Source organism: Callithrix jacchus, chromosome 8, assembly GCF_049354715.1.
Source record: "Callithrix jacchus isolate 240 chromosome 8, calJac240_pri, whole genome shotgun sequence".
Taxonomy (NCBI): Eukaryota; Metazoa; Chordata; class Mammalia; order Primates; family Cebidae; genus Callithrix; species Callithrix jacchus.
Genome location: NC_133509.1, coordinates 140,142,076 through 140,156,936, shown reverse-complemented (window position 1 = coordinate 140,156,936; position 14,861 = coordinate 140,142,076). Strand labels below are relative to the sequence as shown.

Sequence of the window (14,861 nt, the reverse complement as noted above, 5' to 3'; positions counted from 1 at the left end):
GCCTCTGCCTCCCAAAGTGCTGGATGACAGGTATAAGCCACTGTCCCTGCCTGGCCCTTGATTTCTCTGGTGGAAGGTGGACTGGAGCCTCACTATGTCTCACTCAAGTTGTGGGGAACAGACAGGAACGTGGACTTGCCTTCTTAGCAGTCCGTCCACCAGACGTGTGTCCTCTGGCACACCCTTCAGTGCTAGGGTGGCTTGTGCTTCTGCCTCTTACACAGACAAGGAAATGGAAACTCAGATGGAAGCACTTGCCCAAGGCCAGGCAGCAGAGTGGGTGAGAAGTCCACAGTAGCCCGCACACCCGCCCTGCTTGTTTCCCCTGCTGACTGCTGCATGGGAGACAGTGCTGTTCACAGTACCCAGGAGTTGTTTTAATCAGGTGTGATAAGATGACAGACACAGAGACAACTGCCTTTGAAAGAAGAGTTGAGGCCAGGCACGCCTTCAATACCAGCACTTTGGGAGGCTGAGGCCGGCGGATCACCTGAGGTCAGGAGTTCAAGACCAGCCTGGCCAACATGGTGAAACCCATCTCTACTAAAAGTACAAAAAACTAGCCGGGCATGGTGTTGGGTGCCTGTAATCCCAGCTACCTGGGAGGCGGAGGCAGGAGAATTGCTTGAACCTGGGAGGCAGAGGTTGCGGTGAGCTGAGATCACACCATTGCACTCCAGCCTGGACAAAAAGAATAAAACTCCATTTCAAAAAATATAAATAAATAAGGCATACTTGGAGACAAGTGGCCTGCTATCTCTAGGAATGAGCTAACCCTGAGAGGGCAGTCCCTTTCCAGGTCCGTAAGACCCCAAGATGTCCAAGCACCACAGACCTAGAGAAAGTAAAAGAAGCCGATGAGGGTCGGACGCAGTGGCTCAAGCCTGTAATCCCAGCACTTTGGGAGGCCGAGGCGGGTGGATCATGAGGTCAAGAGATCGAGACCATCCTGGTCAACATGGTGAAACCCCGTCTCTACTAAAAATACAAAAAATCAGCCGGGCATGGTGGCGCGTGCCTGTAATCCCAACTACTCAGGAGGCTGAGGCAGGAGAATTGCCTGAACCCAGGAGGCGGAGGTTGCGGTGAGCCGAGATCGCACCATTGCACTCCAGCCTGGGTAACGACGAGAGCGAAACTCCGTTTCAAAAAAAAAAAAAGTCGATGAATGAAGAAAGCCCCCAGGAAGCGCCGTGTGCAGGCGCCAGGTGCGTCCTTCCGAACTCTCACCCACTGCTCAGCTCATTTTCCTCAGGCCCTGAAAAAGGAAATTCTTCCTGGTCTAGGTTTCACGAGCATGTTCTGTTCAGATGAAAGTAATTCTCTCATTTTAGGGCAACACCCACAGGACTTTCCAGCTCTCTGGGGCCCCCGTGAAGGAATGTTCCTGCCCCAGGTCCCCAGGCTGGGCCGCTCTGCCACTGTGTGCTGGAGTCAGTCTGGGGAGCCCACAGTCTCTTACAGCCAGAGCAGAGACCACATCACTGCACGTTTCCTGCGTCCTCTCCAGCCAGGTGCAGGTGAGGGTCCTGCCTTGCAGGGCTGGGTGACGAGTAGAGGACCCTGGGCACAGGGAACCGGTGCTGGGCACCCACTGAGGGTGCTGTGAGGGCACTAGTGCCCCTCAGCTGCCCTCACCTGACTCTGAGCTTGTCTGTCAGTCAGTCCTAAACATTCGCCAAGCTTCCCAGGGTGCTCGCGGCTGGGGGCACCTCACCGGACAGGGTTGCCCAGGCCAGTCCCCTGCATTCTTCCCCTCTCTCAGCTGGCTCTGTTCTTTATGCCTTCATGTCACGAGGGGAGCCCCACTCCCTGCCTCAGTCAGTTCACACTGCAGTGGCAAACCACCACAGTCCAAGTGGCTTATAACCACAAAGTCGGTGTCTGGCGAGGGCCACTTCTTGGTTCATAGACGGCACCTTCTCCCTGCATTCCGCGTGGGGGAAGCGGGGGACGAGCCCCACAGGCGGCACCTTCTCCCTGCATCCTCGCGTGGGGGAAGCGGGGGACGAGCCCCACAGGCGGCACCTTCTCCCTGCATCCTCGCGTGGGGGAAGCGGGGGACGAGCCCCACAGGCGGCACCTTCTCCCTGCATCCTTGCGTGGGGGCAGCAGCAGACAAGCTCCCTCCCGTTTTGTCTTTTTTCTTGTTTCTTTTTGCTTTGAGACAAGGTCTCACGCTGTCAGCCAGGCTGGAGTGCAGGGGCATAATCTCAGTTCAGTGCGGCCTCAACATCCTGGGCTCAAGCAATCCCCCTGCCTCAGCCTCCCAAGTAGCTGGGACTACAGACAGAGGCCACCACAACCAGCTAAGTTTGTGTAGAGTCGGAGTTTTGCCATATATCCCAGGCTGGTCTCCAACTCCAGAACTCAAGCAATCCTCCTTCCTCGGCCTCCCACAGTGAGCCACTGTGCCCAGCCAGCCACTTTTATGAGGCTATTAATCCCACTCACGAGGGAATCAGCCCTCGTGACCTCGTCTCCCAAAGGTCCCACCTCTCTAAAACCATCACCTTGGGGCAAGGACTTCAACATATGGACTTAGGGGGAACACACATGATACAGTTTGGCTCTGTGTCCCCACCCAGATCTCATCTTGAATTCCCATGTGTTGTGGGAGGTGATTGAGTCCTGGGGGCTGGTCTTTATCGGGTTGTTCTTGTGATTGTGAAGAAGTCTCATGAGATCTGATGTTTCTTTTCTTTTTTTGAGATGGAGTCTGGCTCTGTCGCCAGGCTGGAGTGCAGTGGTGCGATCTTGACTCCCTGAAATCTCCGCCTCCCGAGTAGCTGGGATTACAGGCACGCGCCACCACACCCAGCTAATTTTTGTATTTTTAGTAGAGATGCGGTTTTGGCATGTTGGCCGGGATGGTCTCGATCTCCTGACCTCATAATCCGCCCACCTTGCCCTCCCAAAGTGCTGGGATTACAGGCATGAGCCACTGCACCCGGTGATCTGATGGTCTTATAAGGGGGAGTTTCCCTGCACAAGCTCCCTGTCTTTGCCCGCTGCCATCCACATAAGACACGACTTGCTCCTCCTTGCCTTCCACCATGACTGGGAGGCCTCCTCAGCCACAGGCAACTGTAAGTCCAATAAACCTCTTTTTTTTTTGGTAAATTGCCCAGTCTCACAGATTTCTTTATCAGCAGTGCGAAAATGAACTAATGCAAAACACATTCAGACCGCAGCACCCCTGCTCTGCAGCCCATCTGAGCAAAGGTTCAGTTCTAGCAGCACCTACCTTGGGCCACTGCCTGAAGGAGCCATACGCTTTAAACCTCTCACCATCGTGGGTGCTGCGCTCCCCACCCTCTGCTCCTCTGGCCAATGGAAGTCCAGTCCCATACGGCCTGAGTCGGTGCTGCGGCCTGGGAGGCATGCCCCCCCACCCCGAGCCTGCAGGGCACCTCACAGGCTTTGGCGAGGATGCACACAGAGGGACCCCCTGGTCTGTCAGGTGACAGCAGGGATCCGGTGGCCACACAGACTCAGACTGGATGCTGGCTTTGTCACCTATTGGTATAAGATTTGGGGCTGTCACCCCTTGAATCCTCAGGGGCTTTCTCCATCAAATGGAGACAGTGTCTGGAAGCTAGGGCTGCCATGAGGATGAAATGCTATCATGGACAGAGAACATTTTGCATAGAAATCGATAATCGATATTTGAAAAATCTCCAGTTATGTGGAAACAAAGCAGTACACTTCCTAACAACCCTTGCATCCGAGAGGAAATTAGAAGTGGAGAGAATCTTGAGCGGAATGAAAGTGAAAACACAGCACGTTGAAATGTGCAAGATTCAGCTAAGGTAGTAATTACAAGGAGAATTATAGCAATAAAATGCCTATTTCTAAAAGAAAAGAGATCTTAAATCAATGATCTCATCTTTCACCTTAAAACACTAGAAAAGGGACTGTGTGTGATGGCTCACGCCTGTAATTCCAGCACTTTGGGAGGCCAAGGCGAGTGCATCACTTGAGGTCAGGACTTCAGAACCAGCCTGGCCAACATGGTAAAAATTAGCTGGGCATGGTGGCACACGACTGTAATCCTGGCTACTTGGGAAGCTGAGGTGAGAGAATCACTTGAACCCGGGAGGCGGAAGTTACAGTGAGCTGAGATCGTGCCACCATGCCTGGCTAATTTTTGAATTTTTTCATAGAGACGGGTTTCACCATGTTAGCCAGGATGGTCTTGGTCTCCTGACCTCGTGATCTGCCTGCCTCAGCCTCCCAAAGTGCTGGGATTACAGGCGTGAACCACCACACCTGGCCAGAAGGTTGGTTTTTTTTTAATCCCAGAACAGATTTATGGAATTCTCAAGTTGCAAGGGAGGTCCATGGTAAACATGTCCGACTTCCAGTTTGACCCCCGAAGGGTGATAGTCTCAGAACAAGAAATACACCAGCACTCCCAAAACTTTGAATGAAGCTTGGAATCCGAGCGACACGTGACCACATCAAGGGGTCTGCCACAACCCTATTTGCTTGACAGAAGAAAAATAAACGTTCAGGCCAGGTGAGGCGGCTCATACCTGTCATCCCAGTGCTTTGGGAGGCTGAGGCGGGCAGATCATTTGAGGTCAGGAGTTTGAGACCAGCCTGGCCGACATGGTGAAACCCCATGTCTACTGAAAATACAAAAATTAGCTGAGATCACGCCACTGCACTCCAGCCTGGGTGACAGAGGGAGACTCTGTCTCAAAAAAAAAAAAAAAAAGAAAGAAAGAAAGAAAAAGAAATGTTCCTTGGGTAACAAGAACAGTCCCCAGAATCTCTACAGCTTTTAGTCACAATGATGATCACCTCTGCCAAAATGACCGGGTGTACCAGGAAACAGGATCATATAAACCAAGAATAAACCAGACATAAATCCACGGGTTGCCAGGTACTGAAATACTAGTAGAGGCCGGGCACGGTGGCGCATGCCTGTAATCCCAGCACTTTGTGAGGCTGAGGTGGACAGATCATGAGGTCGGTAGATTGAGACCATCCCGGCTAACACGGTGAAATCCCGTTTTTAGTAAAAAATACAAAAACTAGCCGGGCGTGGTGGCATGCGCCTATAGTCCCGGCTAGTTGGGACACTGAGGCAGGGGAATCGCTGGGATGCGGAGGCTGCAGTGAGCTGAGATGCAGTGAGCGCCACTGCACTCCAACCCGGGAAACAGAGCAAGACTCTGTCTCGAAAAAAAAAAAAAAGTAATCAATATGTTCAAGAAAAAAATGATAAAATGGAGAATTTTTTTTTTAGACAGAATTTCGCTCTTGTGCCCAGGCTGGGGTGCAATGGCATGATCTCAGCTCACTGCGACCTCTGCCTCCCGGGTTCGAGCGATTCTCTTGCCTCAGCCTCCCGAGTAGCTGGAATTACAGGCACGCACCATCACACCCAGCTAATTTTTATATTATTAGTAGAGACAGTTTTTCCATGTTGGCGTCAGGCTGGTGTCACATTCCCAACCTCAGGTAATCCACCTGCCTCAGCCTTCCAAAGTGCTGGGATTACAGGCATGAGCCACTGTGCCAGGCCAAGACGGAGAATTCAATCAGAAAGTTGAAATCTGTAGAAAAAGAATCATGTAAAAATCCCAGAACTGATATTCAAATAACAGAAATTAAAAATGGAAGAGGCTGGGCACAGCAGCTCACGCCTGTAATCCCAGCAATGTAGGAGGCTGCAGCAGGAGGATTGCTTGAGCCCAGAAGTTCAAGACCAGCCTGGTCAACTTGGTGAACTTTGTCTCTACTAAAAACACAAAAATTGGCCGGGCACGGTGGCTCACACCTGTAATCCCAGCATTTTGGGAGGCCAAGGCGGGTGGATCACAAGGTCAAGAGATGGAGACCATCCTGGTCAACATGGTGGAACCCCATCTCTACTAAAAATACAAAAATTAGCTGGGCATGGTGGCGCGTGCCTGTAATCCCACCTACTCAGGAGGCTGAGGCAGGAGAATTGCCTGAACCCAGGAGGCGGAGGTTGTGGTGAGCCGAGATCGCACCATTGCACTCCAGCCTGGGTGACAAGAGTGAAACTCCATCTCGGAAAAAAAAATTTAAAAATTTTAAAAAACACAAAAATTAAGCCAGGCATGGTGGCTCACGCCTGTAATCCCAGCACTTTGGGAGGCCCAGGGGGGTGGATTACCTGAGATCAGCAGTTCGAGACCAGTCTGACCAACATAATGAAACCGCATCTCAATTAAAAAAAACCCACAAAAATTAGCTAGGCGTGGTGGCAGGCACCTGTACTCCCAGCTACTTGGGAGGCTGAGACAGGAGAATTGCTTGAATCTGGGAAGCGGAGGTTGTAGTGAGCCAAGTTCACGCCACTGCACTCCAGTCTGCTGACAGAGCAAGACTCCGTCTAAAAAAAAATTTGTATTAATGACATATTCAAGTTAGATATATATATATATATATATATATATATATATATACATATTTGAGTCAGAGTCTTACTCTGTCGCCCAGGCTGCAGTGCAATGGCGTGATCTTGGCTCACCACAACCTCCACCTCCGGGGTTCAAGCGATTCTCCTGCCTCAGCCTCCCGAGTAGCTGTGATTACAGGTGGGTACCAGCATGCCTCGCTAATTTTTGTATTTTCAGTAGAGACGGGCTTTCACCATGTTGGTCAGGCTGGCTGGGCTGGAACTCCTGACCTCGAGTGATCCACCTGCCTTGATCTCCCAAAGTGCTGGGATTACAGGCGTGAGCCACTGTGCCCGGCCCTCTTGGTTTTTTGATACCTGTCATCCGGATGACAGCAAGGATGGAGCTAGGGTGTGGAATGGGACTCCCCTCTACCTGAAGCCTCAGAGCTAGGAACAGGTGGCTTTCAGTTTCCCCACCCTGGAGAGGGAGCCACTCACCAGGCCTGGTCCCTGGCACTGCCCCCGAAGAGCAGTAGACTGGTGCCACACCTCCTCAGCCCTCCGGGGTGAGACAGGCGGGAGCTGTGTCAGCCTGCATTGTGTTCTTGGGAGCAGTGACGACTTTGGATTCTATCTTTCCCATCCCTTTGGAGAGAAGTGGGTCCTTGTTCAAGGAATCCAAAAGAAGCACCCTGGAAAATGGGGCTGCCTGGCCAGGGAGCCTGCCCTCTCAACCCCTGCAACGGGGCTGCCTGGCCGGGGAGCCTGCCCTCTCAACCCCTGCAATGGGGCTGCCTGGCCAGGGAGCCTGCCCTCTCAACCCCTGCAATGGGGCTGCCTTGCCAGGGAGCCTGCTCTCTTGACCCTTGCTGAGGGACCTGCTGTGTTGTAGAAACCCATGGTGCCAATAGGTGCCTCCTTCAGAGTTGGGGGCAGTGAGGAGGGCAAGGGGTGCAGAGTGTGGGGTGTGCCGGGGAGATAGCAGCCTGGTGAGGGCGCCTGCTGCAGCAGCCACGGAGGGGCCTGCACTGCCCACGCCCAGCACAGTGCTGTTTGTCTCCAGCATCTTCCAGATCATTCCATGATCTTCTCACTTCCATCACCTCTGCTGGAAAAGTCCACCTGATAACGGTTTGGATCTGCGTCCTTAGCCAAACCTCAAGAGGAATGTAATCCCCAATCTGGGAGGTGGGGCCTGGCGGGAGGTGCCTGGATCACGGCTGTGGTCCTTCATGAACGGCTTAGCACCACCCGTTGGTGCTGTCCGGATAGAGTTCTCAGGAGTCTGGTTGTTTAAAAGTGTGTGGCAAGGCCAGGCGCGGTGGCTCACACCGGTAATCCCAGCACTTTGGGAGGCTGAGGCGGGTGGATCACGAGGTCAGGAGTTCAAGACCAGCCTGGCTAACATGGTGAAACCCCGTCTCTACTAAAAATATGAAAATTAGCTGGACATGGTGGCAGGCACCTGTAGTCCCAGTTACTTGGCGAGGGTGAGGCAGGAGAATCACTTGAACCTGGGAGGCAGAGGCTGCAGTGAGCCAAGATTGTGCCACTACACTCCAGCCTGGGCAACAGAGTGAGACTCCGTCTCAAAAACAAAACAAATCAAGAAGAGGGGAGACAGAGAAAGGGAGACAGAGAGACAGATAGAGAGACTGAGACAGACAGACAGAGAGACAGACAGAGAGACAACGCCAGCATCCCCGGCTCTCCTCTGCTCCTCTCCTCTGCAGCTGCCTGCTGTGGGGCTCTGTCCTGGTTCTATTTGCTTCTAGTCCCTTTTTATTCTTTTGGCCGGGTGCGGTGGCTCATACCTGTAATCTCAGCACTTTGGGAGGCCAAGGGGGGCGGATTACCTGAAGTTGGTAGTTTGAGACCAGCCTGGCCAACATAGTGACACCCTGTCTCTACTAAAAATACAAAAAAGTAGCTGGGTGTGGTGGCAGGCGCCTGTAATCCCAGCTACTTGGGAGGTGGAGGCAGGAGAATCGCTTGAACCCAGGAGGCAGAGGTTGCAATGAGTCAATCGTGTCACTGCACTCCAGCCTGGGCGACTGTGCAAGACCCCGCCTCAAAAAAAACAAAAACAAAGCGTTGTCTTGTGCTGGAGCAGGCAGTGATAGGCTCCCCAGCTGCTCTGCATCTCCAGTACCCTCTCCTTCTGGCTGGTGCTGGTCCTCTCTCTCGGAAGTCTGCAGAGCCCCCTGTGTGGCTGATGGGAATCCAACAGCCACGTGAGTTTGTCTGGGTGGGGTAAGGTGTGTGGCTGGGATGCTTCTCGGTGCGTTTTCAAACCCTCTCTCCAGGAGTGCAGCTTCCTGTGCCCCACAGTGTGGCCGGGTGCAGCGACTTGCTTCTTACAAAGAGTGTGGTAGCCAAGAGGGGAGGTGAGTCACAGAAGCCCTTGCCGGCCAGGCGTGTGACTCAAAGCACATGGTAGAAGGTTAGGCATAGGTCATCTATGTACAGTGTTTTTTTTTTTTTTTTGAGACTGAGTTTTGCTCCCGTTACCCAGGCTGGAGTGCAGTGGCTCGATCTCGGCTCACCACAACCTCCGCCTCCTGGGATCAGGCAATTCTCCTGCCTCAGCCTCCGGAGTAGCTGGGATTACAGGTGCGCGCTACCGTGCCCAGCTAATTTTTTGTATCTTTAGTAGAGACGGGGTTTCACCATGTTGACCAGGATGGTCTCGATCTCTTGACCTCGTGATCCACCTGCCTCGGCCTCCCAAAGTGCTGTGATTACAGGCGTGAGCCACCGCGCCCGGCCTATGTACAGTTTTAAAACATGAAAGACAGTAGTGTACATTGTATATGGACAGTATAAACCCATCTGGCCTTGATTATCACCCGAAGCCAGGGGTAATGGTTACCTTTGGGCAGGGAGGGAGGGGAATTGATTCTCACAGGCTCAGGGGCTGTGTTTCAGCAACGCTAGAGAACCTCCCAGACAAGACAAAACAGGCAGCCTCCCAAACCAAAAGAACTGGGCCAAACAGCAAATACGCGAAAGTGATACACTTTGGTGTGGCTGAGATCCCCGGGCTTTTATTTTCTCTCTACTTTTAGATATGCTTGAAACATCTCGCTAAAATACATGCAAAAATCAGCCAGGCATGGTGGCAGGCACCTGTCTCCCAGCTACTCAGGAGGCTAAGGCAGGAGAATCGCTTGAACCCGGGAGGTGGAGGTTGTAGTCAGCTGAGATCGCACCACTGCAGTCCGGCCTGGGCGAGAGTCAGGCTCCGTCTCAAAAAAACCAAAACCAAACAAACAAAAAACAAATCTTACTAAAATATATTTTTTAAAAGAAGAAGAAGAAGAAAAGCCACTAGCTTAGGTCTTTTGGAACACAGACATTCTTCTGGCTTGAGCCTCTGGGGTATTTTGCGTGTCCCCATGACCCATCCACGCAGTGGGGGTGTCGGGCTGGCTGGTGGCTGCGGGAGGGGAAGGAGGCACCACCCTGAGGAGGGGCTCAGATGCCAGCACCACTTCTCCCGTGACAGATATTTGCTGGAATTTTAAAATATTCTTTTCTATTTGATTCCAGTCGTCTTGCGGCTGTGTTTCCACTGTTAGTTCTGAATGCTACTTGCAGTTTGGTTTTAGAACAGTGTGAGGTCTGGGTTCAGTTTACCCATTTCCACACAGACATGGGAATCCCAACCTTGCTGAGGAGTCTTTTTCTCCCACTGATTTGAGGTCCCTAAATTTCCTGTATACTTGAGTTTGTTTCTGGACTCTTGGATTTATTCCACTTGTTCCTGCACAAATGCTCCCTGGATTAACGGCTGTAATTTGCTGTGATTTTTTGATAAACGGAAGGGCAATTCAGCCCTCTTTCAGTTTTTTTTTTTTTTTTTTTTTACAGGATCTTGTTCTGTTGCCCAGGATGGAGTGCAGTGGTGCAGTCTTGGCTCACTGCAACCTCCAATTCTGGGTTCAATTGCTTCTCCTGCCTCAGCCTCGGGAGTAGCTGGGATTATAGGGGCCTGCCAACACACCCGGCTAATTTTTTTTTTTTTTTTTTTTAGATGGAGTCTCACTCTGTCACCCAGGCTGGGGTTCAGTGGCGCCATCTTGGCTCTCTGCCACCTCTGCTTCCTGGGTTCAAACAATTCTCCTGCCTTAGTCTCCTCAGTACCTGGGATTACAGACGTGCATCGCCACGCCCAGCTAATTTTTATACTTTTAGTAGAGACTGGGTTTTGCTGTGTTGGCCAGACTGGTCTCAAACTCCTTACCTCATGATCCACCTGCCTTAGCCTCCTAAAGTGCTGGGATTACAGGCATGAGCCACCACGCCTGGCCTAATTTTTGTATTTTTTTGTAAAGACAGGGTTTCACCATGTTGACGAGGCTGGTCTCAAACTCCTGACTTCAGGTGATCCACCTGCCTCGACGTCCCAAAATGCTGGGATTACAGATGTGAATCACCGTGTTCAGCTGAGTTTTTTCTTTTTAGAATTTTTATTTACTATTCCTGTGGATTATCTCTTCCAGATGACTTTAGGATCAGCTTATCAAATTCTCTGAAAAATCCTGTTGACTTTTTTTTTTTTTTTTTTAATTTTAGAGACAGGCTCTCCCTCTGTGGCCCAGGCAGGAGTGCACGACCGTGGAGTCTCCACCTTGGAGCTCAAGAAAGCCTCCTTCCTCCGCCTCCCACAGTGCTGGGATTGCAGGCGTGTTCCACTGTTGCAGACCCTGTTGACGTTTTGATTGGGAGTACATCATTTTACTCACTGACTTGTGAATAATTTACATATTCACAACTTTGCTTCCACGTGGGAATGGGGTGGTTTATTTTTATTTTTATTTTTTAATTTAGTTTGAGCTCCTTTTAGGTCCCACAGTCAAGGTTTAGAGTTTTTTAAAAAAAGGGATCTTGGCTGGGCGCGTTGGCTCACGTCCCAGCACTTTGGGAGTCTGAGGTGGACGGATCACTTGATGTCAGGAGTTTGAGACCAGCCTGGGCAACATAGCGAAATCCCGTCTTTACTAACAATACAAACATGAGTTGGGCATGGTGGTGAAAGCCTGTGATGCCAGCTACTGGGGAGGCTGAGGCAGGAGATTCGCTTGAATCTGGGAGGTGGAGATTCGCTTGAATCTGGGAGGTGGAGGTTCAGTGAGCCAAAATTGTGGCACTGTCCAGCCTGGGCAACAGAGCAGAGACTCCGTCTCAAAAAAAAATAAGGGGTGTGGGTGTGGGGAGGTCTTGCACATTTCTTTCTTTCTTTTTTTTTTTTTTTGAGAGTTTCATTCTTGTCACCAGTCACCCAAGCAGGAGTGCAATGGCGATCTTGGCTCACTGCAACCTCTGCCTATCGGGTTCAAGCCATTCTCCTGTCTCAGCCTCTCGTGCAGCTGGGACTACAGGCACCCATCACCACGCCTGGCTAATTTTTTTGTATTTTTAGTGAGATGGGGGTTTCACCATGTTGGCCAGGCTGGTCTCGAACTCGTGACCTCAAGTGATCCTCCCCCCAACTTGGTCTCCCAAAGTGCTGAGATTACAGGCGTGAGCCACCGGGCCTGGTCGCGCATTTCTTTTTAGGCTCATTCCTGGACGGGTATGTCACGGGCCCTGTGGTGACTGTGAATGGCTTCTGCAAATATTTGAGGGCGTGCGCAGCCAGGGTCCTCGCTCTGGGCAGCGAGCACAGCGAGGTGACTCAAGGGAAACCACAGGTTGCCACGAATGACTTAAAAAAGTGGGAGTTTTAGGGGAACAGACAACGGGAAACAGCGGGACACACAGGGAGGCTCCGGAACCCGGGCGAACCGCCGGGCCCGCGCAGCAAATGCGGAGGGTGGAGCAGGGTGGTCCCGGGCTGGAGTCTCCACCTGCGCGGCCAGGCCCCCAGCTCAGCTGCCCCGGCCCCGCCCACAACGCCCCGAGCCCGGGGTTGGGTCCCAGGTCGCGCTCAGCACCCAAGGCCCCGCCCACCAAGCTCAGCCCCTCGCCTCTGCTTCCGCCCACGGTTCTGGTCCGGGCCCAGGCTCCGCCCCTTTCCCCGCCCACTGCTCAAGTTCCGGTTGCAGGCCGACCTCTCTCCACCGGGGGCCCCGCCCCCTGTCCTCAGCCCCGCCCCCCGCCTTCTGTCCTCAGCCCCGCCCCCTGTCCTCAGCCCCGCCCCCCGCCTTCTGTCCTCAGCCCCGCCCCGGTTCTCAGTCCTCGCCCCAGGCCTTGCTCTAGGTGTGAGACCGCACTCGCTATCCGAGGCCCCGCCCCTGCCCAGCGTCCAGCTTTAATCCCAGACTGCGTTCCTCGCCGAGGCCCCGCCCACCGCCTTAGGTCCCGTTCCCACCCTCCGTTCCGGTCCCGGTTGCACTCGCCGCGAGGCCCCGCCCCCAGCCTAGTCCGCGGCGTCGCTCGCCGCCGAGGCCCCGCCCACAGCGCCAGTCCCCGGCTGCGCTCCCCGCGAGGGCCCGCCCCCAGCTCTGGTTCCGCCGAAGCCCCGCCCCCGCGCCCCGCCCCTCCGACGCCGGCGCGCCGCCCGGGAGGCCTGCTACTTCGCAGTGTGAAGGCCTTGGCCGCGCCGGGCCGGGGCGGCGGGGGGGGGTCGCGGCTCGAGTCCTTGCGTCCCCGCCGCCGTCCAGGTGTTTGTCCCACCCCCGCGGGCGCGGCCGTTACGGGCGGCGCGGCCCCGGCGCGCGCGGCGAATCTGCGTCTCCGAATCACCGGGCGCAGGGCCTCGCGAGACCTGCGAGGCCTGGGTGGGCGGCTGGGCCTGGGCGGGCGGCTCCGGCGGCTCCGGCGGCGTGGGAGGCTTCGGGCCGGGCACCCGCGGTCGCCGGCATGACGGGCCGCGTGTGCCGCGGCTGCGGCGGCACGGACATCGAGCTGGACGCGGCGCGCGGGGACGCGGTGTGCACCGCCTGCGGCTCGGTGCTGGAGGACAACATCATCGTGTCCGAGGTGCAGTTCGTGGAGAGCAGTGGCGGCGGCTCCTCGGCCGTGGGCCAGTTCGTGTCCCTGGACGGTGAGTCCCGCGGGCGGGAGGGCGGGCGGGCGCTGCGCGGACTTCCTGGTGCGGCTCCAGGGCGCTGGGGCGCTGACTGCGTGGCGGGGTACCGCCGGCTCTGTCGGGCGCGCGGGTGGACCCCTGTGGCGCGCGTGGACTCCCTCGACCACACGCGTGGACCAGGGGAGGACGAGGAGCGCCTGGACAGCTGGGAGGGCTCCTCAGGCTGCCCTTCACTGTGGCTCTTCTGTGCCCGCAGTGTTCTTTTCAGCACTCTATTGCTGCTGGCCTTGGCCTTGGCCTTGGCCTGGACAGATGCCCTCGGCCGCTCAGGCTGCGGTAGGCGTGGGAGAGGACGTTTCGGGGATGGACCCCAGCCTGTGAAAGAAACTGGACTGTGGCCAGTTTCAGGTGGTCGTAAATAGAGCCGCTAAAATGATTGGAGTGCAGCTCTCTGTGTGAACATACGTTTTCATGCCTCTGGGGGACTTAGCTATGTGTTTAACTCTAGGAAACTGCCATAAACTGCTCTGTGATGTGGCCGTGCCATTATGCGTTCTCACCCGTTGCCCCACATCCTCTCCAGCACTTGGTGTTATTGATGTTTTTATTTTACTTGTTCTAACAGGTGTCTGGCATCTCATCATGGTAGTATTGTGTATTTCCCTACTGGCTAGTGATGTTCAACCTCATTTAGTGTGCTTATTTGCGAGGCCTGAATCCTCTTTGTTGAAATGTGTGTTCAAGTCATTATTACTACTATTTTGAGATAGAGTTTCACTCTGTTGCCAGGTGCCAGGCCGGAGTGCAGTGGCGCTGTCTTGGTTCACTGCAACCTCCACCTCCCAGGTTCAAACAGCCCTCCTGCCTCAGCTTCCAGAATAGCTAGGACTACAGGCACTCGCTATCACGCGCGACTACTTTTTGGATTTTAGTGGAGACGGGATTTCACCATGTTGGCCAGGATGGTCTCGATCCCTTGACCTCATGATCCACCCACCTCCGCCTCCAAAAGTGCTGGGATTACAGGCGTCTTATTATTTTTTTAATCACGAGACAGGATCTCATTCTGTGGCCCAGGCTGGTTTCAGTGGTCCAGTCATGGCTCACTCCTAGGCGCAGGCAGTTCTCCCACCTCAGCCTCCTGAGTAGCTGGGACTGAAGGTGCATGCCACCACGCCCCGGTAATTTGTTTTTACTTTTAGTAACAACAAGATCTCTGTGTTGCTCAGGCTGGTCTCAAACTCCTGGGCTCAGGTGATCCTCCCGCCTCGGCCTCCCAAACTGTCGGGATTACGGGCGTGGGCCACGCGCCCTGGCTCCTTTTTTTATTTGGGTTGTTTTCTTACTGTTGAGTTTTGGGAGTTCTTTGTGGATTCTAGTTACTCAGCTCACTGCAACCTCTGCCTCCCAGATTCAAGTGATTCTCGTGCCTCAGCCTCCCAAGTAGCTGGGATTACAGGTGCACACCACCTTGCTCGGCTAATTTTTGTATTTTTAGTAGAG

The 14,861-nt window shown here is 54.0% G+C and overlaps 1 protein-coding gene across 5 annotated transcripts in view; it reads left to right on the top strand.

Moving 5' to 3' along the window:
• The first annotated feature begins 12,863 nt into the window (after nucleotides 1-12,863).
• The window catches only part of BRF1 (BRF1 general transcription factor IIIB subunit), a 72,403-nt gene continuing 70,405 nt past the window's right edge, over nucleotides 12,864-14,861 (top strand). For all 5 annotated transcript variants that reach the window (XM_035261734.3, XM_078335894.1, XM_035261733.3 and 2 more), the window contains exon 1: nucleotides 12,864-13,373. In XM_035261734.3, coding sequence (XP_035117625.1) covers nucleotides 13,190-13,373 — 184 coding nt within the window. In that variant the 5' untranslated portion in view covers nucleotides 12,864-13,189. The remainder of the gene's footprint in view (nucleotides 13,374-14,861) is intronic.